This window comes from Octopus sinensis, unplaced genomic scaffold (genome assembly GCF_006345805.1).
Source record: "Octopus sinensis unplaced genomic scaffold, ASM634580v1 Contig14516, whole genome shotgun sequence".
Classification (NCBI taxonomy): Eukaryota; Metazoa; Mollusca; class Cephalopoda; order Octopoda; family Octopodidae; genus Octopus; species Octopus sinensis.
The window spans coordinates 9,636-34,128 of NW_021833266.1; the positions used below are offsets into that span (position 1 = coordinate 9,636).

The 24,493-nt window shown below is 34.6% G+C and overlaps 4 protein-coding genes and 1 non-coding gene across 5 annotated transcripts; all 5 read left to right on the forward strand.

Annotated features, from left to right (window-relative positions):
* The first annotated feature begins 1,976 nt into the window (after nucleotides 1–1,976).
* LOC115230126 (T-complex protein 1 subunit theta-like) lies at nucleotides 1,977–3,564 on the forward strand. The gene is made up of 3 exons (XM_036499515.1): nucleotides 1,977–2,183; nucleotides 2,214–2,354; nucleotides 2,769–3,564. The coding sequence occupies exons 1-3, from the start codon at nucleotides 1,983–1,985 to the stop codon at nucleotides 3,492–3,494; spliced, it is 1,068 nt and encodes a 355-aa protein (XP_036355408.1). The 5' UTR covers nucleotides 1,977–1,982; the 3' UTR covers nucleotides 3,495–3,564.
* A 3,248-nt stretch (nucleotides 3,565–6,812) lies between these two features.
* LOC115230131 (alpha-actinin-4-like) lies at nucleotides 6,813–7,492 on the forward strand. Its single transcript, XM_029800348.1, has 2 exons — nucleotides 6,813–7,003; nucleotides 7,034–7,492. The coding sequence occupies exons 1-2, from the start codon at nucleotides 6,869–6,871 to the stop codon at nucleotides 7,340–7,342; spliced, it is 444 nt and encodes a 147-aa protein (XP_029656208.1). The 5' UTR covers nucleotides 6,813–6,868; the 3' UTR covers nucleotides 7,343–7,492.
* An 850-nt stretch (nucleotides 7,493–8,342) lies between these two features.
* Nucleotides 8,343–9,618, forward strand: LOC115230127 (60 kDa neurofilament protein-like). The gene is made up of 3 exons (XM_029800344.1): nucleotides 8,343–8,596; nucleotides 8,778–8,964; nucleotides 9,469–9,618. Exons 1-3 carry the CDS (start codon nucleotides 8,343–8,345, stop codon nucleotides 9,616–9,618), a joined length of 591 nt encoding a protein of 196 aa, XP_029656204.1.
* Nucleotides 9,619–10,349: 731 nt separating this feature from the next.
* Nucleotides 10,350–11,283, forward strand: LOC115230128 (deoxyhypusine hydroxylase-like). The gene is made up of 2 exons (XM_029800345.1): nucleotides 10,350–10,620; nucleotides 11,027–11,283. The coding sequence occupies exons 1-2, from the start codon at nucleotides 10,350–10,352 to the stop codon at nucleotides 11,281–11,283; spliced, it is 528 nt and encodes a 175-aa protein (XP_029656205.1).
* Nucleotides 11,284–11,641: 358 nt separating this feature from the next.
* Trnai-aau lies at nucleotides 11,642–11,715 on the forward strand. Its single transcript has one exon. It is a non-coding gene; the product is annotated as a tRNA-Ile (tRNA).
* The last annotated feature ends 12,778 nt before the right edge of the window (nucleotides 11,716–24,493 follow it).

Consider the following 24,493-nt stretch of genomic DNA (forward strand, 5'->3'; position numbering starts at 1 on the left):
GTCGAGGACTTTCTTGTTGTTCATTTTAACAAAAACGCAGAAAATAATTTTTTTAATTTTTTACCTTGAAGGTTTTGGGGGACCACATCATGTGAGTCGAGGACTTTCTTGTTGTTCATTTTAACAAAAACACAGAAATAATTTTTTTAATTTTTTGGCTTGAAGGTTTTGGGGGACCACATCATGTGAGTCGAGGACTTTCTTGTTGTTCATTTTAACAAAAACGCAGAAAATAATTTTTTTTAATTTTTGGCTTGAAGGTTTTGGGGGACCACATCATGTGAGTCGAGGACTTTCTTGTTGTTCATTTTAACAAAAACGCAGAAAATAATTTTTTTAATTTTTTGGCTTGAAGGTTTTGGGGGACCACATCATGTGAGTCGAGGACTTTCTTGTTGTTCATTTTAACAAAAACGTAAAGTTATTTTTTTTTTTAACAAAAACGCAGCGAAAATAATTTTTTTAATTTTTGGCTTGAAGGTTTTGGGGGACCACATCATGTGAGTCGAGGACTTTCTTGTTGTTCATTTTAACAAAAACGCAGAAAATAATTTTTTTAATTTTTTGGCTTGAAGGTTTTGGGGGACCACATCATGTGAGTCGAGGACTTTCTTGTTGTTCATTTTAACAAAAACGTAAAGTTATTTTTTTTTTTAACAAAAACGCAGAAAATAATTTTTTTTAATTTTTTGGCTTGAAGGTTTTGGGGGACCACATCATGTGAGTCGAGGACTTTCTTGTTGTTCATTTTACAAAAAACGCAGAAAGAAAATAATTTTTTTAATTTTTTGGCTTGAAGGTTTTGGGGGACCACATCATGTGAGTCGAGGACTTTCTTGTTGTTCATTTTAACAAAAACGCAGAAAATTGACTTGAAGGTTTTGGGGGACCTCATCATCGAGGATATTCTTTCTTATTAAAATTTTTTGACAGGAAGGTTCTTAGAGGATATCAACCTTTTATTGTGCCTCATTATCGAATAACTACAAAAGGGAAGGTTTTGACAATTTGATCTGGTTTGTAACAATTTGAATGTGGGTGTGCACAGACAGACAGACAGACACACAGACAGACAGACAGACACACAGACAGACAGACAGACACACACCATACCATTTTATTATTAAGATTATACGAAGAAAATATCCTTCAACTGAATTTTTATAAAATTCAAAATAATTTCTGATTTCTTTGTTAATTTTTTTATCAAAAATCAAGTCGGAATCAATATCAACTTGATCAAAAATTGGCAAAACTATTGTCTGAATACTGCAAATCTACAAGAAAAGTTTATTCTTGAAGGCATTTAGACTGTTAAAAGCATTAACAAAAGGTCTGGACCCAGAACTGTTGTCACAATTTCCAACGAACACTTTTTAATAAGCGTTTCCGCAATAGTATGCGATTTCTTTATTGCTAAAAGTAACAGTTTGTCAATGGATATAAATACATGTTTCGGAAGCGTTCCTTTAATATCTTCTCGGACTTTTTTAGCCTTGAAAAATTCGAAATCCTTTCCTGAATAATTTCACTGTTTTTTTAATATCAAATCATAATTTAAGTTCCCGATAATCATTTCTCTTTCTGCTTACCAGGTCCCCCAGTTTAATAAGGAATTTTTAAATTCGTTCATATTAACCAAATGAGCAAATCAGAAATATATAAGAAAATTAAAAATAATTTAATAATTGATTATAAAATATTAAATCCTAGTACAACATCGTGTCCACGTTGTGCACGTTAATATAAATTTTAGTAGATAAAAATGTCACTCCGAGTACCCGTCCCTGCAGGAATTGAACGAATGATGAAACAAGGCTCCCAAGTATCAATCCCCCAATAACCCATCCCAGCGTCACACAGGACTAGAAGACGGAGTATATCGCAACATTGAAGCATGTATTCAACTTGCAAATTACATAAACACAACTTTCGGCCCAAATGGCAATCCTACTAAATAAAAATTCCCAGGAAGAAGTAAAATGGTGATAAACTATCTCGAAAAATTATTTGTGACCTCCGATGCCTCCACAATCGTGAAAGAACTCGACGTCCAACACCCTGCCTGCAAATTAGTCGTGATGGCCATCCAACACCAAGAACGAGAATGTGGGGACGGGACAACCCAAGTGCTCCTTCTTTGTGTCAATCTTCTCGAAAATGCAGCCAAACTTTTAAAATCAGTTCGATTTTAGTTTTTTTGACATCCAAAGGGACTTCCTCTTAAAGATGTGATTTCAGGATTTCAAAACGCTTTGGATTTTTGTTTAAAGACCCTCCCCGGTGTTTTCACGGTGAAATATTTTTTAGAGTTGGTTGTGGACTCCCCGGTGGATCTCAAAGACAAAAATTCCGTGATTAAAGCCATCCGTACCCCAATATCCTCAAAACAGTGTGGATTGGAGGATTTGATCACAGATTTAGTGGCCGATGCCTGCAGTATTCCAAAAAGTGAATAAAAACGTAATTTAGTGTCAATTTTGCCACCATCTGGCAAGTTCAGTGTGGACAATGTGAGAGTTTGTCGCATTCTGGGGTCGACGGTGGAATGTTCCCGAATAATGGAAGGGATGGTGATCGAGACAAAACCCGAGAGTGTGGAGACAAGTGTAGAAGGTGGAAAAATATTGATATATTCGTGTGCATTTGACGTGGCACAGACCGAGACGAAGGGGACAGTTTTGATCAGGACAGGAGAAGAGTTGGTCAATTTCAGTCGGAGTGAAGAGAGGAGTATTGAGGAGGTGAATGTGGCACTATATTTGTAGCAAGTAAAGGCAATTGCTGAGACTGGTTGTAACGTGGTTGTGTCTATTGGGAAGGTTGGGGACATGTATCGACATTTTGCGAATAAGCATGGACTCGTTCTTATTAGATTTACCTCAAAGTTTGACCTCCGTCGACTTTGTTTGCTGACGGGAGCCACTCCTCTCCCAAGATTGGTGGTGCCTGATCAGGGGGAGTTGGGGAGGTGTGATTCTGTCCATTTTGAGGAGATTGGGAGCACTCATGTTGTCCTTTTCAAGCAGACAAGTTTGGTGTCGACTGTCATCCTGCGTGGTTCATCTGACCATATTATGCTGGATGTGGAGAAGGCAGTGGATGATGGGATCAATGCCTTCAAGTCCCTCACGAGGGATAATCGGTTATTGCCCGGGGGAGGGGCTGTGGAGTTGGAATTGGCCAACAGACTGAATGTTCTGTCGTGTCCTGGTGCATTGGAGCAGTGTTCATTGGCCATGCTTGGAGTGGTGAGACAGATTGGAGACAACGGGGGACTGAAGGGAACAGTCAATGCATTACTTGGTGAGCATGTGAAGGGGAGTGTGAATGCGGGGTATATTGCGGAGGGGGATAGTCTTCGAATGGGGGATGTTGTGGAGGCTGGATTGTTTGATTTGTATAACACTAAGCATTGGGTGATAAAGAATGCATTTAATACTGCTATTACTATTTTGAGGATTGATGAGGTGAGGGGTGTTTTGTATTTGTAGGTCATCATGTCTAAGCCAGCTGGAGGACCCCGACCGAGGGAGACGGGGACTAATGCAGTGAGAGATACTGGACCGGAAGAAGACTAGATTAGTCCATTTACATTCTTTTGATTCCTTTAATGCTTTTTGGTTATATTCTTGTCTTAAACTTATGATTATGTTTGTGATAAACTAAAGTTCATCATTTGTCCTTTAAAAACAGTTAATTATTTTTTATCAGTTTCAAATGAATAATAAAATATAGTATAATGTTAATTATCATATTTATGATATTTCAAAAGTGCTAGTTCAAGAGCCAGAGAAGACTCTTGGGTGATATTAAAGGGCCGCCATTAATTAGTTAAAGAAACTGTGTTTTAGCATGTTTTTTGTGCCAATGGTGTATTTATAAGTTCATATTTGTCAATTGATGAACGCATGATATTTGCTAAATTTAAATACTGTCGATATTAATCGAATTTTATGTTTATTTAATATTTATCACATCCCTAAAAGAGGATTAATTTCATAAGGTTTTAAACAAATCTTTCCTAAGTTTTTTCCAATATTTTAAAATTTCTTTACGCTGCTAATAATTAACTTGTAGTTATTATCAAATAGTTTTTTTTGGAAAAAAAAAATAGTAAAAATTTTTGTCATAAACTTTAGGACTGATAAATAATTGAATTTTTGATTGAATAAAACAATAATTAAAAATTATATTAAATTAAAAATATTTTAAACTTTAAAAATAAAAATAAATACAATAATTACAGCGTAACTGTCGCGTTATTCGTTGTCATGAATTCAAATGAAGAATGTTGGGACAGATCGACCGTTCTCGATCCTACATGGGAAAGACAACAAAAACGTGTATAAAATCTAAAATCCTTATCATTCAAAAATAATGCTCTTATTTATACCTAAAATCCACTTATTAATAACTCATTTAATCCATTCTAATATTTTAATCATCATATTTAATTACTTATATTATCCCCTGAACTATTAAATTACCCATATTAAATTATGACGTTATTATTAAATTCCTATTTAATTTGCGGTCAAATTCCTTAAGATAAAATTCTTTTTTGATTATAACATGGACAAAAATTTCAGTACATAAATTATTTTTATACAAAAATAACTTTGCTGATACATATTTTATTTTAATAGGCCTTCACTCAATGGTGTAACTCACATTTGAAAAAACTTAATTTAAAAGTCGAATGTTTCGACACTGATTTTATGGACGGACGTCTTTTGATTAAATTACTCGAAGTGATCTCCAACGAGGGACTCCCAAAGCCGGAGACTCGCGGAATGAGATTTCACAAAATTGCTAATGTCAATATGGCACTCGAATTTATTGAGAGTAAAGGAGTTCAAATTGGTCTCCATTGGGGCGGAAGGTGTTTTCTGACATTTAAAATAGAAATTGTGGACGGAAATTTGAAAATGACTCTTGGAATGATTTGGACGATAATTCTCCGTTTTGCAATACAAAATATTCAAGTAGAAGGTATTTTCTATACAACCAAACCACAGAGAGTTCTGCCAAAGAGGGACTCTTGTTGTGGTGCCAACGTAAAACCGCGGGGTACCGAGGAGTGGACGTCAAAAATTTCCATTCGAGTTTTAATAACGGAATGGCTTTTGGGGCTTTGATTCATCGCCACAGACCAGATTTGATTGATATTAACAGCTTTGACGTAATCCGACTGTATTACACGATTGTAGTGTTCTACTCCTCGCAAGAATCTAAATAATGCATTTTCCACAGCAGAAAAACACTTGGATATTCCCCGAATGTTGGACACTGATGGTTTGAGTATTATTACGTAATCCTGAGACCTTTTACAACCGGGGGGTGCGGATGAGCATTCAGTCATGGCTTATGTCTCTTCTTTCTACCATCGTTTTACATCCGATCAGAAAGTTGGTTATTATTGACATTGAACTAAGGCTACGAAAGCAGCGGAGAGTGTCAGTTTGGCATTAAAGGTGAATCAAGAAAGTGAATCAATGATGGGAGACTATGAACGACTGAGTAGTCGGGTAGTCCGTTCATGGCAGTGACATTCAGTTACTTGATTGGATTCGGCAGACTATAAATTGGTTGAATAGTCGTCCTGATGAGAACTCGGTCGACAAGGCTCTCCAAATTTTAAATTCATATCAAAAATATGGACTGACAGAAAAGCCGTCCTACTATGCTGAGAAAATAGAATTAGAGACGGTTTACAACACACTCCAAACCAGATTAAAATTGGCGGGAAGGCCATGTTTTCTGCCAACTCAGGGGAAGCTCATTTCGGTAGTTGAGGTTGTGTTTATTTAAGGATATTGAACGAGAGTGGGGCAAGCTGGATGTGGCAGAACTGGGATTTGAGGATTGGATATTCCAGTTGATAGAAAGGTGTAAGTTCAGTCGACATGTTTAGATTGCGATTTCTGTCTCATTTGGTGAATAAATTTTACAAGCGTTGTGTGGCATACGAAGTGTGGCTTACTGATAAAATGACAGAAATGCCTAAAATCAAGCCACGGAGTATCACCGTGGGGAATATAAAGGTATTCTGTCCCGTTAGGTCTTTCAGCCAATGCTCAATATGGCAAAGGCAGTGAACGAAGCACTCAGAAGGGAGGACCAGGGGAGTGACCCTCTCAGAGAAATTTCCGAAATTGCAGCCTTTCTTAGGTTTTTCTACTCTTTTAATGGCCAATAGGGAACAAGGGTATTACGACATTGCGAATATTGACAAGACTGAGAATAAGTTGATAGAACAGCACTCCCTTTTATATAAGACTAGTCAGACTGTGATTAGTCGACTTGAGGTATGGATATTGGCTCTAAATTAGAATTCTCAAACTATTTTGGAAAAGGCCGACGTACTGCTCATGGAATATGCCAAGCGAGTAACGGTTAGTATGTTTATATATATCAATTATAGGCCTTCAAAAAGTGGTTGGATTCTGTAAATGAGGACATGGAGGACACCCACATAGTCAATAACGAGGACGAGGCACTGCAATTGCAGACATCCCATCGAGAATTCGAACAAAGTCTCCCATCTGCCAAAGCTCGATTGGATCAAATTCAGTCACTTGTTACAGAAATAAGCAATTTAAGCCAAGAATCGACCATTTCTCCTCTGACGGAGACAGTCTACACAGTCGTCAGTATTAAAGTTGTGTTTATTCAGTAATTTCCGTAGTCCGTTGTGGCCGCCTTCGACAAAATGAACAAACTGCGAGAGGAAAGATCAAAAGAACTCGAAAGGGAGGTTCAAAGTCAGAGATATGTATTTCCTCATAATTGAATCACAAAGATCAAAGAGATCAAAGAAGACTTCCGCAACTCCTCAAAAGCAACAAATGAGTGGATTATAAGGATGGCAGGCGAGGTGAAGAAGGTCGAGCAAATTGGATCGAGTGACCTCCAGCCTGAGTTGGACTACCTGATTCAATGTGAGCAAAAAGTAGCCGAATTTGAGCCCCAGTTGAGTATTCCAGAAAGGCATTATCAAGTATAAAGAACTGTGTTTACTCAAACATAGAAAATTGTGGATGTGAATGTGTTTGACACACGAAATTTGGGTTATAGTATTCAAAAGTTAAAAATGGACTACGAAAAACTCCGGTCGTACATTTCAGCCCAGTACAGGGAAATAGAGAAGGAGAGATTAGCCAGAGTGGCTTCGACCGGAGTGTCTCAAGAGGAGATTGAATATTTCCAAGCCTCATTTGCCCATTTTGATGCCAACAACGATCACAAACTCAACTTTGAGGAGTTTCGCAGCTGTCTTATTTCAGTGGGATATGACCCTGCTACTGTGGAGAATGTATATTGGTATTGTAGAGTGTAGGACACTGCTTTCGCTGATTTAATGAAGAGGTTGGACAAGGATAGGATGGGGTATATCACATTCAGTACATATCTCGAGTTCATGAAGGATATTAACGAGTCGAGGGAGACTGTGGAAAATCTCTGCAATTCGTTTCGTGTGTTGGCCAATGGGAAAGTAGGCCTTTGGTGGGATTATTCATAGCCTTACATAACTGAGAAACTACTGAGGGATAATTTGGAAAGAGAACAGGCTGATTATTGCATTAGAAATATGTCTCCTTACAGTGAGCCCACTGATGAACCAAACCCCTTGGATTATGTCTCTTTTGTATTTTCGCTCTTTGGAGGATCCAGTGACTTGTGATAATTCTTATGAACGCAAAAACTTATCGCCTATATTAATTGTTGTCTACTAATTTACTGTCGGATTATATTTAGATAAATTTGTTTCTAGTTTTTTGGTGATTTTTAGTGTCAATTTTGTATTGCGTAATATACTTTGTGTTTGCACTTGATATTTTTGTCACATGCAAACGTAATATAATTTATAGATACTTGGAATTTTTATTTTAAAGATGAATATGATAAAGAAATTTTGGGGATATTTTTTGATTTTCATAAAATTTAATCAGTTCAGGTTCAATCAAAACAATTTTTTATTGCAAAAAATATTTTAGCAAATAATCAACAAATCATTGTCGTATCATAATTAATTGTGACAAGCGATCTATATATAACAGGATTATTCGATATAGATATTATTACAACTGATTTATGCTTCCTAAATCTGACACGGCTGCAAGTAAACAAACCTTTGGTGAGAAATACCGACCAAAGTCTCAAAATCGTACAACTCGTCTTCTGAACCCGGCTAGTTCTTTCAGCATGAAACATGGCCCAGAAAACCGTTTGAACGTTAAGAGTATTGAATATGGATTTGGAGTATCTCAAAGACCTTCGCAAATTCAAATTCTGAAGTTGAATTGTTTAAAAATTCGAGAATTCAAGAAAAAACTGAAATGAAAGAACTCAACAGCCGTCTTGCCCATTACATCGAAACATCGAGATATAATGAATCTGAAAATAAACGACTAATGCAGGAACTTCAAAGAATCAAGGAAATAGTCGGCAAGGAGAACGACTCTATCAAAAATATGTACGAAACTGAACTAAGGCAACTGAGGACTTTGCTCGACAATTCCGAACAAGAAAAAATGAAGCACATATTAACAACCCAGACCGAAAAAGATTCCTTCAACGAACTTTTGGAAATGTTGGTTTTTTATTTGTATTAAGAATTGTTTTGTCACTCGCTTATCAATATTAACTTTTTTGGAAACATTTAGGACTAACAATCACGCATTTGATAACATCCACACTAATGGCACTTTATTGACGTAAAAGATATATTTAGACTTTATTACGATATTTTATTTGCTTTAATTAATTTAAAGGTTAAAAGAATTTGAAGAGTTGGAACGAGAGCTAAAAGAAAAAATTGAAAGCAAAGAAAATGACCTTTTAAAATGCGAAAGCGAAGTTTCGATGCTTAAAAGACAAAATTCCAAACTTTTAAGTGAAAGACAACGCGAAAAAAACAAAATTGAAAAAGTCAGAGCAGATCTGGCTCGTGTAAAAGCCGTAAATAGAATTCTAAATTAACCTTAGGACCTTGCAAATGAAACGTTGACTCGAATCGACATTCAAAACAGATTTCAGTCGCTTTGTGAAGAACTAGAATTCATTAAAGATATTCACAAAAAAGTACATTCTACCTCAAACTACATATCTGTAGGAAATCAAAGACCTTAGTGACGTAGCAAAAAACAGCCCAATTGGTCAGTGCCGTGAGTGGTGGGCTAATGAGTTCTCCAACTGCATAGCCGAAATTCAGTCCGAGTATGATGAAAGACTGAGTTCAATTCAGAATGAAATGGAGTCATTTTATACTTGCAAAGTGATTTTTATTCGAATTTCAATCTTAAGATTCAAGATGTTCAATATGGACAAAATAAAAATATTGTAGAAACCGGTCACATAAGAGATCAGATCTCATCAATAAAATTTGTAAATTCTGATTTGAAGACAAAAAACAGTCTAATAGAACAAGAAGTTGAGTCTAACATTTGTCGTTATTTATTTTAGAAAGCAATTCTCAATGCTCAAAACAATAATCTAAAACGAGAACTAAGTGAACTGCATTTAGAGTTTGACAAAATGATAATCGAAAAAAATACGGAAACTGAGGAAATTAGAAATGTTATGGAAAAAACTCTTTTGAACTACAGACAATAACCGACCACAACATGTCACTTAAAATGGAAATCCTGGCATACAGAAAACTGATTGAATGTGAAGAAAAACGGTAAATTTATTATTTAAACTATAAAACAGTAATGATGGAAATAAACAATCAACTCTTTCATTGCCTCGACAAGACTCGAGAATGAGTTATAAACTAAAATAATATTTTTGTAGAACATTCTTCTCCTGTGAAGCGTTCAACCTACCAAAAAAGCACCAAAGGTCCCATAACAATAAATTCTTGTGATGTCGACGGAAAATACATTTCAATCGAAAACTTAAATCCAATGAAGGTATATTTAGTTATTTTATTTAAGGACGAAAAATTTGGTGGATGGAAGATAATTCAGACAGTCGACGACCATGAGGTGCATAGTTATACTTTTGGTGACTACACTCTCAAAGCGGGGTCAAAAATGAAAATTGTCTGTGAGGGGACCAATCCAGAAAGTAGTACCGATCTCGTTTGGCATCATAAGAGTAAATTGGCCATCGGAGATTGTGTAGTCACGTCGCTTGTAAATGACAAAGAAGAGGTTGAGTTAATTCTTTATGTATTGAGTAGGAGAAAGCTGTTTACACGCTCAAGACTATTCATAGTTCTGATTAACAATAATATCAAAATGTAATATTAGTTGATAATTAACTAATTAATAATATCAATTTAATATAAAATTTTTTAATTTACAAAATAATATATTTCTATTTAACGTGCATAATAAATGTCTTCTTGTGACGTTACGAGATTCTCAGAAATTATACTTGACACAACCAGACCAATTTCCGAAAGATTTTCAACTCTGCTTAAACTAGGAACTATTCCAGGAGAACAAAAAATCGAAGCAATATCAAAATTATTTTCTGATAAGTCAATTCTTCTAAAACACGAATGTGCCTATGTTTTGGGACAAACACAAAATCCAACCGCCATACCAGTTCTCATCAAAAACCTAAAAGATGAGGACCAAGATGTGATAACAAGACACGAATGTGGTTTTCTCTCTTCAAAATAATTCCAAGGAGAGGCATTAGGGGCCATCGGATTATCAACCCCCGAAGTTATTTGTGCCCTTGAAATATACTCGAAATCAGATTTGATTGAAGTTTTATATTTAATGGACTGTAGTTGGCAGAAACGTGTCAATTGGCTCTTGAAAGATTGAATTTTGTGAAAAGTGGAGGATCAAAGGGACCTTCCGATTCATATTATTTGTCAATAGACCCGGCATATCCCTTTGATGATGGACAATATTCACTGGGAGAACTCGGAGACATTCTTTTGGATGACAAGGAGGATCTCTATCGAAGATATCGTGCGATGTTTTCGTTGAGAAATATAAATTCTGACGAGTCGGTAAAAATATTAAATTTGGGTTATTTTTTGTGAATTTACAAAAAGGTTTAAAATGTGGTTCTTCTCTTTTTCGTCATGAAATTGCGTATGTTTTGGGACAGCTTCAAAATGAATTGTCTATTGATGCTTTGAAGGAGAGCTGTGAATGTGAGTTGGAGGCTCCGATGGTTCGGCATGAAGCAGTTGAGGCATTGAGTTCGATTGGTCTCCCACGGGCTATGGATGTTCTACGGGGTATTCTAAAGTCTGATACTACTGAATCTGTTGTTATTGACAGTTGTCTTGTGGGATGTTCTTTGTGATTTCTCCTTATATTGTTGACAATAATAATTGTTTGCTTTATTTAAATGGAAAATAATGAATTCACTCGGAGTTGTTTAGCTCATATTTTATGTTTGGAAAAATCTGAATTTGTTTAATTAATAATAAGGATTCTGAGAGGCAACGTCTTCTCGACCATAAGTAGTTTTAGATTAAAACTAACGTAAAAAAATTCTGACATTAAAAAACAATTGCATAATCAGTATTGTTAAATGGATAAAAATTTGGCATTTGAATAGAAATTAATTAAATTAATAATTCTGTTTTGTTTTTTATTTTCGATAGAATTATAAATAAGTATAATTTAAAAATCCTAGAAAAAAAACAGACCTTATAACGGCCCCGGTAGCTCAGTTGGTTAGAGCGTCGTGCTAATAACGCGAAGGTCTAGGGTTCGAGTCCCTGTCGGGGCAGTTTTTTGTACTTTAAATAATTTTATTTTTCTACATTTTTAGTCAAATAACCAATATGATTTTTTCAATTTTTTGAATATGTTCTAGCATCTGCTTTGTTTTAGATTGTAATAAACGTTATTTTTGAGAAAGTTTAATCCAGCACTTCTCACTTAGTAAGAACTTTTTTCTTAGCGACGAGATACTTTCCAATAAGATCAGTTGTTTTCATATAAACCTCAATGAATTAATTTTCTTAAATAACTCATTTTGCAACCAGTTTGTCCTATCTCATTGTATATGGAATTACAAGAGGTTTATGATGCCCAAGAAACTAATAATCCACTCATTCCTATCTGTTGTTGAGAATGGTTTGAGAAAAAAGCAATCAATGCAATATTCGCTTTGCCGTACTTAAAAAGAAATTGGAAAGCACGCATGTTAAAAAACGCTGACATCAGAGCCCAACTACAAGATACCTCCTAATTTGAATTGCAGATAGATAACCATAAACAATTATCCATTATATCTACTCTTGCTATTTCTAGAGAAAAATGTGGTTCAGAAAAGCACAAATGAATGAATTTTTTTTTCAAAGTTTTTTTGAAAATAAAAGAAAAATGTTTCCATTATAAATTTTTATCTCAAATGTCTGAAATAATTTGACATTGAGAGCACTAATTAATTTTTGATTTTTTGTACTCTGATTTTTGAAACTATATGGGCACAAAGTGTCACACTTTTCGTCAGTGAATTTTTTCGTTTCATATCAGTTTGGACCTGATATAGTTTGATTTTAGCGAGTTTTCTCTTCATTGACTCTTCTCAGTTACTTTTAAGTCAAGTCTTGTTGATAAAGCCTTTATATGCGCATTTTCCAGCATAGATGATATTTAAATTTAACAGAGTAGGTATCACAATGAATTTGGATGCTTACATTTAATAATTTAAAATAATGGAAATAATAAACTGACAATTCTTTTTTGATATGACTTTAATCACATTCGAACAAAACATTCCAATAAGATGGGAAAATCAATTTACTATTTTGTAAAACTGAAGGGAAATTACGATAATGAAACAAATTTGAAGCATAATTTTATTAAGGAAGCATTTAAATCAAAAAATTTTTATTTTTCACATATAATTTATAAAGAGATTGGTCTTTTCATATCAAATAGCAGAATTGCTTCGTCACGGGGCACTCAACGACGTCATCTCGAGAGCACTCAATGCTGCCGGTTTCCCGAATGTACTTAAACCAGTCGGTTTGGACAGAGGGGACGGCAAGCGCTTCGATGGATGACAACCTTCCTATTTCGAAATGGCAAATGCCTGATCTGGGACGCTACGTGCACAGACGCTTGGTCCCCATCGGCAAAACTCTCATCAGCATCATCTCCTGGATCGGCCGCGGCTTTGGCGGAAGACCACATGTCGAGAAGTACAGACAACCCGCCGCACAACATTCCTTTGTCCCTTTGGCTTTCGAGACCTTCGGACCGCAAACAGCCAAGTTATTGAAGGACGTCGAACTCCTTATCGCGAATTCCTGGACGTAAATCCCCCTGACTGAGACAAAGGATTTTGGCTACGCGAAAGCTATCCGTTTGACCGGGACATAACCGTTCTCTGGCAATGCTCGTAGATCGAGTTCTTCTTTCCTTGCGGACTTTTTTATTTTCACTTTTAAAATGATTACATTTGGCTGTAATAGCAGAGTTAACTACCCAACATGGGTATCTCCACACACTTGGTGAAAATATTGTTATTTCTTCTTTTAAAATTTCGTTAAAAATGTGCAAAAATCGTTCAAAGATAATAAAAACACCACTCTCAGTAATAATACAGTTCGTTCGAAAAATTGACGAAATTTCTATTCAAATTGAGGACATATTGTGTGATAAATTGAGAAGAATTAAATTTTTTGAAAATGCTGCTTTTTCTCAAAACATTTATTTATGTTGAAATCAGAAATAAATTCCCATTTTCATAATTTAATAAATATTCAAATTCCACGATGAATCTATACTATTCGAATCCATAATGTACTGATCTGGAATCTAAAATCAAATATTTCGACACATATTTGTGTTCAGAACTAATTGCGATAATGGACAACATCGAGAGTGATATATCCAGAGTTATCCTTGATTTCGAATTCCTAAATTATAATTCGTGGACCAGAATAAAAACTGCCCGTGATCTCCACTTAATTCATCGATTTTTACAATAAAAACATTAAATTGATTTGTAATTGATTTGTAAGGATTTGTAATAAAGAAGGAATTGAAACCAATGGTTCATCGCTTTTGGAGCACAAATGATCGGATTTGTGTTCTTCAGATCAACATGAATAAGCTTTTCCCATCTAAAAGCTTACTATCCATTATAAACGTATACGCACCCCACAGTAGATGAATTGAAAAAGACCCCACTGAGATAGACTTGTTCTACTCTTGCCTCTCTGAAGCTTATTCTGAACTTGTTCGCCAAAGTGGGATTACAAAGAAACCCGGATGAAACCTTCATGGGAAAACACAAATATGAATCAACCCCGTCAATTGAATTAACGTTGCGCGTTGTTATTCTTATTGTTCTCTAATCTTTTATTTCTTTCTCTAATTTCCTTTCATATTAATTCTAATTCTCTTTCATATCAATTCTTATTCGTAGGTGTTATTTTATTTTATCAAGTCAATTGTATTTTATCAAGTCTCTATCATCCCCTTATTTTTTTTTCCCAGTAATCCTTTCTCAATCCATTATCTGTTTCGATGTTGTATTCTTTTATGCATTTTCCTAATCCTATTCCCAATCCTGTTTCTCTCTGCATCATCTGCAACATGATTAACAAAAGGAAGAGAGGCCGATCTTGCTCCTCTTGTACGCAGTTCTTTTATCTTTCATACGTTTCTCTAACTCGCCGAACGTCAGAACGCCTTCCAACCTGGGTCTGTCGCGCCTGCCTTTCTGACGCCTCATCATTGCCATCCCCTCTTGCGATTTCTGGGTCTTGCCATTCTCCTAATTCCTTCCCTTTTCCCGATTCCATACCCAGCACATTGAAAAAAAACTAAAAAGTCTGCAGATTGAGTGTCTTTTATCAGCTATTAAAAAGAAAACTCTCCATTCAAAATGATAATGAGACTTTCGATATAGAGACATCCTCAAAATGGATTGTTCTTTCTTCTGCAGGACAGGAATATTTTCTTCCGCGAGCTGGGTTCGAAATGCCGACATTGCAAAACTTCTAAAAGGACAGTCGACCAGGCGATATAACGAAATTGTTAAATACATACACATGCATCTATGCAGAAAAGTTGGATTCAAAAAATCAAAAAGGTTAAAGACTCACTCTATCCAAAGCGTAATTACCAACGATCGTGATGAAATACGAGATGACACTACTATCCCTATCGAATCAAAAATTCAATATAACAAGCCGGAAATTTTCCTATACAACAAAAAATTAAACCAGATATGGCTAATAGAGATTGGAGTGACGTGTGTGGATAATTCAAAAGCAGTTGAAATCATAGACTTATAAAGAAGATGGAGAATTACACCATTATCAATGACAAGTACTGTAAATTTGCAATAAATTTACAGACTTTATCTTAAATCTAGTGATCCCAAGTTAGTCATATCCCTCGATAATGAAACCGAAATGGAGCTTGTGGCAAAATCATTACATGAGTTTTCACATGGAGGAGTAAATAAAATTGAATATGAATGTCGACAAAGATATTTTACTGTCAAGAATGACATTATCAGAAAAGTCAGTCGAAATTGTGAAGTTTGCAAATTTTGACGTCCTTTAAAAGTTCAAGATTTTTTGTAATTGTAGATTGGAGATATAAATCACCATGTGTTTGCTTCTTGTCCAAATGAATGTTTTCAAATAGACATAATATGTCACATGCCCTGTTCGTTACCATGCCCCGCTCGTTACCATTGCTCTAAATTTTTAAAATTTCAATTTAAAATATTAAATGATTGAAATATATTACTTATTAATTTAAAAATTAATATATTATGGATTTTTATTTTTCAATGCTTAAACCATTTCATTAAAAAACATAAATTAAGCATGCTGTTTTATCTCATGGTTATGGTTAGGGTATAGGTTAGGGTTAGGGTATAGGTTAGGGTTAGGGTGAAGGTTAGGTTTGGGTGAAGGTTAGGTAGGGTTAGGGTGAAGAGGGAATGGTTGGGTTTAGGGTTTGAAAAAATTTAAAGTAGAATTTTCGAATGGAGATACAAAGATTGTTCACATGAAAAGAATCAAAAAAGGACAAATTTAATTTTTCGTTTTAAATTCAGATCTATATATGATTTTAACTAAAAAAACTGGATAAAGTTTGAGTTTTTATAAGAGATCTACAGATGATTTTAACCTATCTTTTTACATTTCAAAAAATGTTTTAAATAAAACTAAAAAATGGTTAGAGTTAATTATAAAAACTATCAAATTATGTGCCTTTAAAGCGTTTCACACAATTCACATTTTTAAAATATGTTTTAATGTGCTTATCAGTCAAAGGTTTGTTGTATAAAAATATTATTTTAATTTATTTGTTTTAAAGCATCTTTTAGTATATCATTAAATTGTACTCTAATTAACTAATATATAGGTTGAATTTATGTCGTTGTGATTGATTATTAATTTTTCTAAAAAATTGAAAATTCATTAATCAATTATTTCTCAGAAATAATTCGGAGGTAAACGAGTGGGGCATAGTATCCCTGAGGCATGTGACATTATAAATCTGAAAAGATTTTCACACTAAACGAAAATTTCAAATGGATTTTAACGGTCATTGACATTTATAGTAAGTTGGTTTCTTAAATTTTTTTTATAGATTTGCATTTGCACGACCACTTTATAATAAGTCTGGTAAAGAAGTGTGTCAAAACTTGAGATCTTTGTTTCGCCTAAATGTACCATGCAAATTTCTTCAATCAGACAATGGGTCTGAATTCAAAAATCAAGAAATAACACAACTATACGTTGATTTTAACATCAAACAAATCCACGGAAGGCCTAATAATCCTCGGGCTCAAGGAATTGTCGAAAGATTCAATCAAACGATAACCAGGAAGTTGTCAAAAATGATGGACAACAGTAAAAAAAAGTGGGTGATAAATTAGAAAATGCTTTGTACAGTTATAACATATCTGTCCATTCATTTTCTAACGAAAGATTTTACTCTTTGTGGATTTATTAATAAAATGAAATTAATTGAAGTTAATCTTAATTCAAGCTCAATGTAACAGGCTGCCCATAGGTATCGCGTGGCCCATGTGACATAATAAAATCAGAGTGTTAACGCGTGTACTGTTGTTCACTCTGGTTTATTTTTCTTTTATTTATTGTATCATTGAGTATTTATGGGCTCATATGAAGGCTGAAGTACGTAAAATCCATGTAAAAAAATGTAGACGAATTAAAGCAAGAACTTCTCCATATTTGGAAAAATATTCCAAAGCGTTAAAAGTCAGCGGCGAAAGTTTGAAGTAACCCTTCCTCCTTTCATCACCCTGGCGAATGATTTAGCTTTCTGTAGATCTATTTCAGCTAGTGAATGGATTAACCTGGTAGAAGAAGAATATGGTTTATTTAATACAATAGCTCCAAAAGAAAAGTGGCCGAGGAATTAGAGCTTAGGGGGCTTGATAACGAGAGCCACGAAGGTCTCAACTTCGGTTTTGTTCCAGGAGACTGTCTTATCTCCCTCAGCGAATTCAAGTTTTTGCCAGGATCGCGTCTATCGTGTCAACACTCCGCTCATGCAGGTTTTCCAGCGGACTGCTGAGCTCCAGGCCGAATGCCAGTTTGATGGCAAATCGTCTGGTTTTTTCGAGTTTGGCGATTAGAAGGTCCCTTTCATCAGTTTGGTACCAGCCCTCCGAACCATAGATTATTAGTGGCTGAACACAAGTCTGGTAGATGTGTAGAAACGTTTCTGCGCTTAGACAAAACGCCTCAGTCCTTTTAGGATTTTCGCTCCTTGTTTCCGCTTTGCATGCACATGGGGTTTGTATGACCCGGTGGGGTCTATAGTTACTCCCAGGTAACGTAGGTTCTTCGATATAATCAGGTTCCCATAATCCTCGAAAGTCGGTTTTTTGTCACGACCCATTGAAATCCAACAAATGGTACTTTTGTCCCGAGCGAGATTCAAGCCTTTACCATTGCACCAGATTTCAAGTTCCTCCAAGTACGGTTCTATTCTGCTCCAGGACAACCTTCTTCTGTGTCGGGGTCCCCACATCGAGACATCCGTAACCAAAATATCGTCCGCGTAGATAATTAGTCTGCACGTAGGAAAATGTGGTTTCGGGACGTCGGCCAGAAATATATTGAAGAGCAAGGGGCTGAGAACCGATCCCTGAGGAACACCTCTCCTCAGATTCACGGCCTTCGATAACAAATTTCCACAACAAATGAACGATTTTCTCTCGCACAAGAAGCCCTTTAGCCATCTGACAGTTTTTCGCCCAGCGCCCAACTCCGCTACTTTATTTAACAACCCCAAGTGCCAGACACTGTCAAAGGCCTTGCAGACGTCCAGGCAGACCGCCGTTAGGCAGGCTTTATGGAGTTTGGCCCGAAACAGTTCTTCCTCAAGAAGCGAGAAACAGTGACCGGTTGATCGACCAGGTCTAAAACCCCACTGTTCTTCCGCGAGTATATTATTTGTTCCACGTAAGCCGATAAACGATTGAAAATAATTCTTTCCATTATCTTCGACGTTGTGCAGATAAGGCTAATTGGCCTATAACTTCCTGCCTGCGTATTTGGGTATATCTCATTATCAAATAATTGTTGTTGTGGTTATGAATATCTCATTATCTATTCTTGTACGCTCGATCAACACCACAATTGATCCGATCCAAGCCGCAAATGTAATTTGCGAATCTCCAACCGCCTTGAGGGCCCGCATTTCGCGGCGCCATAATGGTTCTTACGAACTTCTTTTTAAGAATGCTGAGGACCGTAACGACTTCATCCTGGATTGGGAGCGGAATCTCCCTTTTGGTCCTAATGGCCACTCTATTGAATACTTGACACCTCGGAACTCAGAACTAATTATACGAAACCTGCCTTATTGGGTAACAGACAGTGCCTTGGTCAACATGCTATCCCGTTCAATCTCTCCGGGTACCAGATACATATTTCTTTGGACCTATGGTAACAAGGATTTATATAATTCCACAACACCTCCTTTCCGAGATAAAACTGGAAAAACTTATTCTATCCGTCAAAAAACGATGTTGTGAAATTTTTACGGCAAAAGGAGGGAATATCAGATATTAATTACGAAGGCGTTATTTTTGAATCATTTTTTGGTCCATTAAATTCTTGTTTTTTTCTATTTTTGTTAAAGAAATACAAATAATAAACAAAAATTGAAAAACAAATAATATAACTTTATGTTATCTTAAATGATTAATTGGGAAAAAATGAAAAAAAAATTTTTCAATCACTATAAAAAATAAAACATTTTAAACATGATCGTCTCATATCAGACCAGAGAAAATAAAATAATATATAGTATAGACAAAGAAGAAATACTTGAATTAAAAAAGATTAAATCATTGTATAATATTATCAATCAGATTGCAGAAAATCAAATATAATAAGAGATTCTACAGATCGAAAATACAATTAATCAATTTTAATACAAATATTAACTGTGAATATCAAAAAAATGTAATTATAAATATAACAAAAAAATTCATTGCTACAAAACAACAACCACAAAGCGTGCTTCCGATATTTAAATTTATTTTTTAAATAAAAATTCGATAATTTAATTCTATTATAATTAATTCGAATTTTTTGCCAGTGCTCAGGCCAGTGTAAATATCTGTGTATTTCAGACTCTTTTAAGTCTGCCCAGGAATCGTCGGTAAGGCCGCGACTCAACTCCTCACTGACATTGTTAGGAGAATTTTCTCTAAAACAAACGACCCGAAGGAGCTCTTTCAGCGAATCTCGGTTGCCGTGCTCCGCGGAAACTGCCATTCAATACACATTGCGGCGTCATTGAGCTGACCTTTAGATCTCTTTCAGCCACCTATCCTAGCTAGTATTTAATCTTTTTTTAAATTTGTAATTACTGATTAAAAAAAGAATTTTTTATAAGGTTTCCGAGCTTTTACGTTGAAAGCGCAAGGATTAGTGTTGACTCTCAAGCATTAGTGTCGATGAATGTAGGGAAAGTGTTGATGAATTAATACACCTGTTAATAGTATCCGGACTAATATTTAATTCAAATTCAGAAAACACCATATCTTTTAACTTTAATAGTGTCAATGATAGATTATCATTGGCCAAACCAAAAATATATTGCTTATGTAAATCATTCAATTTGTAAGAATAATCATCACTACGAGCTTTGCTCTCAATATCTCTGGATTTTCTCAAGACAAAGTATTTGGCTTATGGAGGATTGAGGCATATTTAGATAATCAATTATTTCTTTATTAGATTTTCCATTAATTGAATGTTCAAAAATCAGTTTTCTTTGTCGAAAGGGATAGTGTATTTGTTTTTAGTCCATATATAGCTCTTACTCTAACACAGAATTTCCTGAAAACGTTAATCCTTGCTTATTTGTGGATTAAAAGCTAATTTTTAGAGCTTTGGGATTATGCTTGATGCGTCAACATTAATTTTGGTTCTAGATTCTAGAACGTTTTACACTTTTTGGAAACATTCTTATGTATAGTCCTTAAATATCTTATACATCTACAAAATACAAATTTATTATGAAAACAGGTTCAACAGCACAGTCAGAATCATAATTATTCAGCGTAAAGTTTCATTTTATATCTGTGTAATTAGGTGAAGTATTTCTGATTTTTATTTAGTTCCGTTAAAATTGGGATACAGTCTAACCTCCGTTTGGAATGAGGTCTTTTTGGTAAGGATTTTATAAATTTTTTAATAAATTTTGGAAATGTTCCAAATCCCAAAAATCTATCAAAAACAGATGTTTTCCATCCCTCAAGGTCCCTTCAAAAAAGTTAGACTGTATTTAATAACTCACTATCTCCTATTATCAAAACTTTTATTTAATTACACAAACAAACACTATACTTGATTAACATCATTTTCTTTACACCATTTCAATATAAACTTAGCAGTCACGTGTCTTTAACAGATAGGCCCAAATTAAAATTTAGTTATTGTGTCCTGAATTAGTAAAAGTATCGGGATTAAAGGAGAATCAGCATCCATAAGAGTGCACCAGCCATGAAATAAAAACTTATATCCACTATTATATATTACACCCTTATTCCAAAAAGGGAAGGGAAATAGAAGCAATATACCTTTCCTGATTCCATCATCGACCTCTGCGCCACTAACCGTATCGTTTCGAGTTGTAGAATTAATTTCTTGGTTTCCAATGGTATTGGTCGTATTTTCTTCATCTTCAAAATTAGTTTCTCGGTGTTCACTTGTATCTTCTTCATTATCGGTATTTTCTTCATTTAGTCCCAATGTCTCCAAAATAGTTTCTCTTTCATATCTTAATTCTCTGAATCTTTGATTCAATCCTCTACTTGGGATAACATTTCTATAATTATAAATAAAAAGACTACAATTTATTTTCCGGATTTAAAATACTGTTAGGGTCATTAATATCTTCAAAATTCATTATTTTTAGTAATTTGTATATGATAATTCCAGGTTTATATGGCTTATATTAAAACACTGAATATACTTGACATAGGGTATCGTTAAACATTTGATCGCCTATAAATGTGTTATATTTACCTTAACCATTCGTTGAACTATCAAGGAATACATTCAATCTTCCAACTCTATTAATCACATGATATCCTTCATCACTAGTTGAACTACAGTTTGACTGACACAGAGTTCAAACTCAACAATCTCAACTGAAATATCTTCTCCTTGATTGACAAACGAAATATTCACCAATTGAGACAGTGACTACGGCAATTAAATAATCATTCAACATTTTTGACTACATCCAACATGAACATCTGAATTAAAATAAAAATAGATTACTCTATTCCCATCATATTTCACCTTTAGTTTACCGAGACCTATTTGATGTCAATAAAATAATACTTGATGTGTATTGTAGCACCAACAGCACAGTCAGAATCATTATTATTCATCGTTGAGTTTCATTTTATATCTGTGTAATTAGGCTAATTATTTGCACATTTTTATGTAGTTCTTTAAAATTGGGTTATCTCATATTTAATCTCTCTAATCTGACTAACTCTAGCAGAGGTGCCGTTGAAAACGAACTGATAATAAAATTCCATCATTTAATAATTATTGATTTAGGATTTGTGGGCATTCATGAACACCTGGACTTCAGTGCCGAAACTAGCACGGAACCTGTAAAAAGAACGGCCATTGAAAATGTCCAGCCTCGTTCTGTTGATGACAATTAAAGTCTCCCTTATCTGAAAACGAACTCAAAATTAGACGCAGTGAAAGCAATTATCTTCTCTATGAATGTTGAAGATAGAAGACAGTGGGCGGTATCAGTTTGCGAAGCTATCCATTCGAGGCTAGGGCGTGTCCCTAGAGGTAGTTGGAATGTAATACTAGAGAATTTTAATTTTAAATTTGAAGATAAAATCTTTTTGTCCGAATATAGAAAGTTGGAAAATAAAAGGCAACTATCTTTTGCTGATGTGGATGAGTCCAAAAAACGGCTGATTTCTCGGGAAGTGGGTGTGATACAGGACTGTTCGCTTGCTGCAAGCTAACTAAAAATTTATATATAAGTGCATGAAAATTAGTTGATAGCTAAATTTTCAAAGATTAAATTCAAGGAAACAAATTCTTGCTTCCCATATACATCCGAATGAAATGTAGCACTTATTCACCCAATTCTGAAGTCCGGGAAGCCTAAGGACAATCTTGACTTATATAGACTTATCTCTCTATTAAGCGTCCTATCTAGAATCCCTGAGAAACTAATACTAAAACTAATCCAATCATCTCTCCACTTGTTACATTTCAACATGGTTTTAAGAAAAGACCATTTAAATCTTCATATCTGAAAAAAACTCTAATTTTATCTACGAAAGCTTCAAAACCAAGCCTATCTAAAAAAAATTCTTTGCTCAGTAGAAATACAAAAGGCGTTCGATCCAGTCACTAAAAAGAATCTTTATTGAGCGACATTCCAATCCCTACTCACCAGGACGACATCTTACTCTTCTATGCTGATGATATCATATAAGATCAACGGACCAAAATCCACTCAAAGCAATCCAAAGACTTCAGAGAAACATCCACAACATGTTTTTCTGTAATGTACAAACCAACTGAATCTAAGCTTCGAAAAATGCATAACCACTCTATTCACGACAACAAAAAATTATCCAACTTCGAAATCAATGTTATTTTAAAAGGAACAAGAATTTAGCAGACAAATACTAGGTGTGATCTTTGAAACTAATTCTCATTCTCTAAGAATATTGCCAATCATAAATTAAACTATCGAGAAGATCAAACTTTTTAAATTCCTTTCACGGGAATACAACAATCCTGATTTAAGACTATATACAAGCAAATATGTCGAGCGCAACATTGCTTATGCTTGTGGTGGCTGGAAATCATTTCTGGTCCCCTCCAAAATCTGCAAAAGATCTCGAACCTACAGCTGAAGTCTATCTCCGATTTTACTAAACGGATTATAAAGCCAAAAGCTTTTGAAAAGCTTGTAAGGACGACGGGTTCTAGAGTCAGCTCAGACCTTTGGATCCTTGTCCAATCCGAAGATGCGTCGGATCCCTGGCTGAACACAGAGAGAAGATGCGTAGAGTGATTGGGAATGACGGGATCACCTAAATAATTTGTTTGCCTGCTTAGACGGCGTTTGTTTTCCTGCTAAATAAAATAAATAGCTAGATCAAAATGGAGCATTTAAAATATTTCTTAAAGTGGCCAAAATATTTCTTCAAATACAGTGAATACTCCCAAATTCGCCATTTTTGGTTCCTTCATTTTTTGCGGCGAATTTGAGAAATGGCGAATTTCAGAATATAATCAATAATTTTTGAATGCGAGTAGAACTGTTTAATAATTCGAAAATAGCCAAAATTGACGTAATTGAAAAAATTAATTTTATTTTAACAAAGAACTATGCTTTTTTATCAAAGTAATATTCCATTCCTGTTTGTTTTCTCTTTATATTTTGATGTTTTTTCTCAAATCTTCGAATTGAAGTAATTAGACGCACATCTTCGTTTTCGACAATTTCGATTAGTGATTTCTCAATTTCTCTTAATTTTGCACCAATCTTATTTCTAGTGAAATGAATTATTGTTTGTTCATTTGAAGGAAAATTTTTATCTGCAGATTGTTTTTTCAGGATCTTCATTATCGAAATTACTTTCTTCGCTAATTGCAAATTTTTTTATAAGCGAATTAAATTGCATTTTCTTCTAAAAAATTTATAGAAATGAATTCTTCAATTTGAATAGGATCATAAATATCTGTTTTAATTATCAATTCATCAATTAAATTTTTATCTGTAAATTTTTCATCAAAATCTATTTTTTTCAGTTTTTTGAAGTAATTTTCAACAGTTTTTGAGCATACATTTTCCTAAGCCATTTTTATAAAAAAACTAAATGTTTATAGGATTCATAAACCGAAACTTTGTCAGTTTCCAAAATTTTAGTGAGATAAAATAATTGGTGCCTATTAAAGTGCACTTTAAATGTTTTGATAATTCCCAAGTCCATTGGTTGAATTATTCTTGTTGCATTTTTAGGAAAGAACATA

What these genes read in the sequence shown, in the direction of transcription:
- LOC115230126 (XM_036499515.1), top strand. Translation starts at nt 1,983, where the DNA reads ATGGTGATAAACTATCTCGAAAAATTATTTGTGACCTCCGATGCCTCC. An exon ending in CAGCCAAACTTTTAAAATCA is followed by an intron (nt 2,184 to 2,213) that starts GTTCGATTTTAG and finishes TGACATCCAAAG; the next exon opens with GGACTTCCTCTTAAAGATGT. An exon ending in ATCTCAAAGACAAAAATTCC is followed by an intron (nt 2,355 to 2,768) that starts GTGATTAAAGCC and finishes CTATATTTGTAG; the next exon opens with CAAGTAAAGGCAATTGCTGA.
- LOC115230131 (XM_029800348.1), top strand. Translation starts at nt 6,869, where the DNA reads ATGGCAGGCGAGGTGAAGAAGGTCGAGCAAATTGGATCGAGTGACCTC. An exon ending in TTCCAGAAAGGCATTATCAA is followed by an intron (nt 7,004 to 7,033) that starts GTATAAAGAACT and finishes ACTCAAACATAG; the next exon opens with AAAATTGTGGATGTGAATGT.
- LOC115230127 (XM_029800344.1), top strand. Translation starts at nt 8,343, where the DNA reads ATGAAAGAACTCAACAGCCGTCTTGCCCATTACATCGAAACATCGAGA. An exon ending in TTCAACGAACTTTTGGAAAT is followed by an intron (nt 8,597 to 8,777) that starts GTTGGTTTTTTA and finishes ATTAATTTAAAG; the next exon opens with GTTAAAAGAATTTGAAGAGT. An exon ending in ATCTGGCTCGTGTAAAAGCC is followed by an intron (nt 8,965 to 9,468) that starts GTAAATAGAATT and finishes TATTTATTTTAG; the next exon opens with AAAGCAATTCTCAATGCTCA.
- LOC115230128 (XM_029800345.1), top strand. Translation starts at nt 10,350, where the DNA reads ATGTCTTCTTGTGACGTTACGAGATTCTCAGAAATTATACTTGACACA. An exon ending in GATAACAAGACACGAATGTG is followed by an intron (nt 10,621 to 11,026) that starts GTTTTCTCTCTT and finishes ATTTACAAAAAG; the next exon opens with GTTTAAAATGTGGTTCTTCT.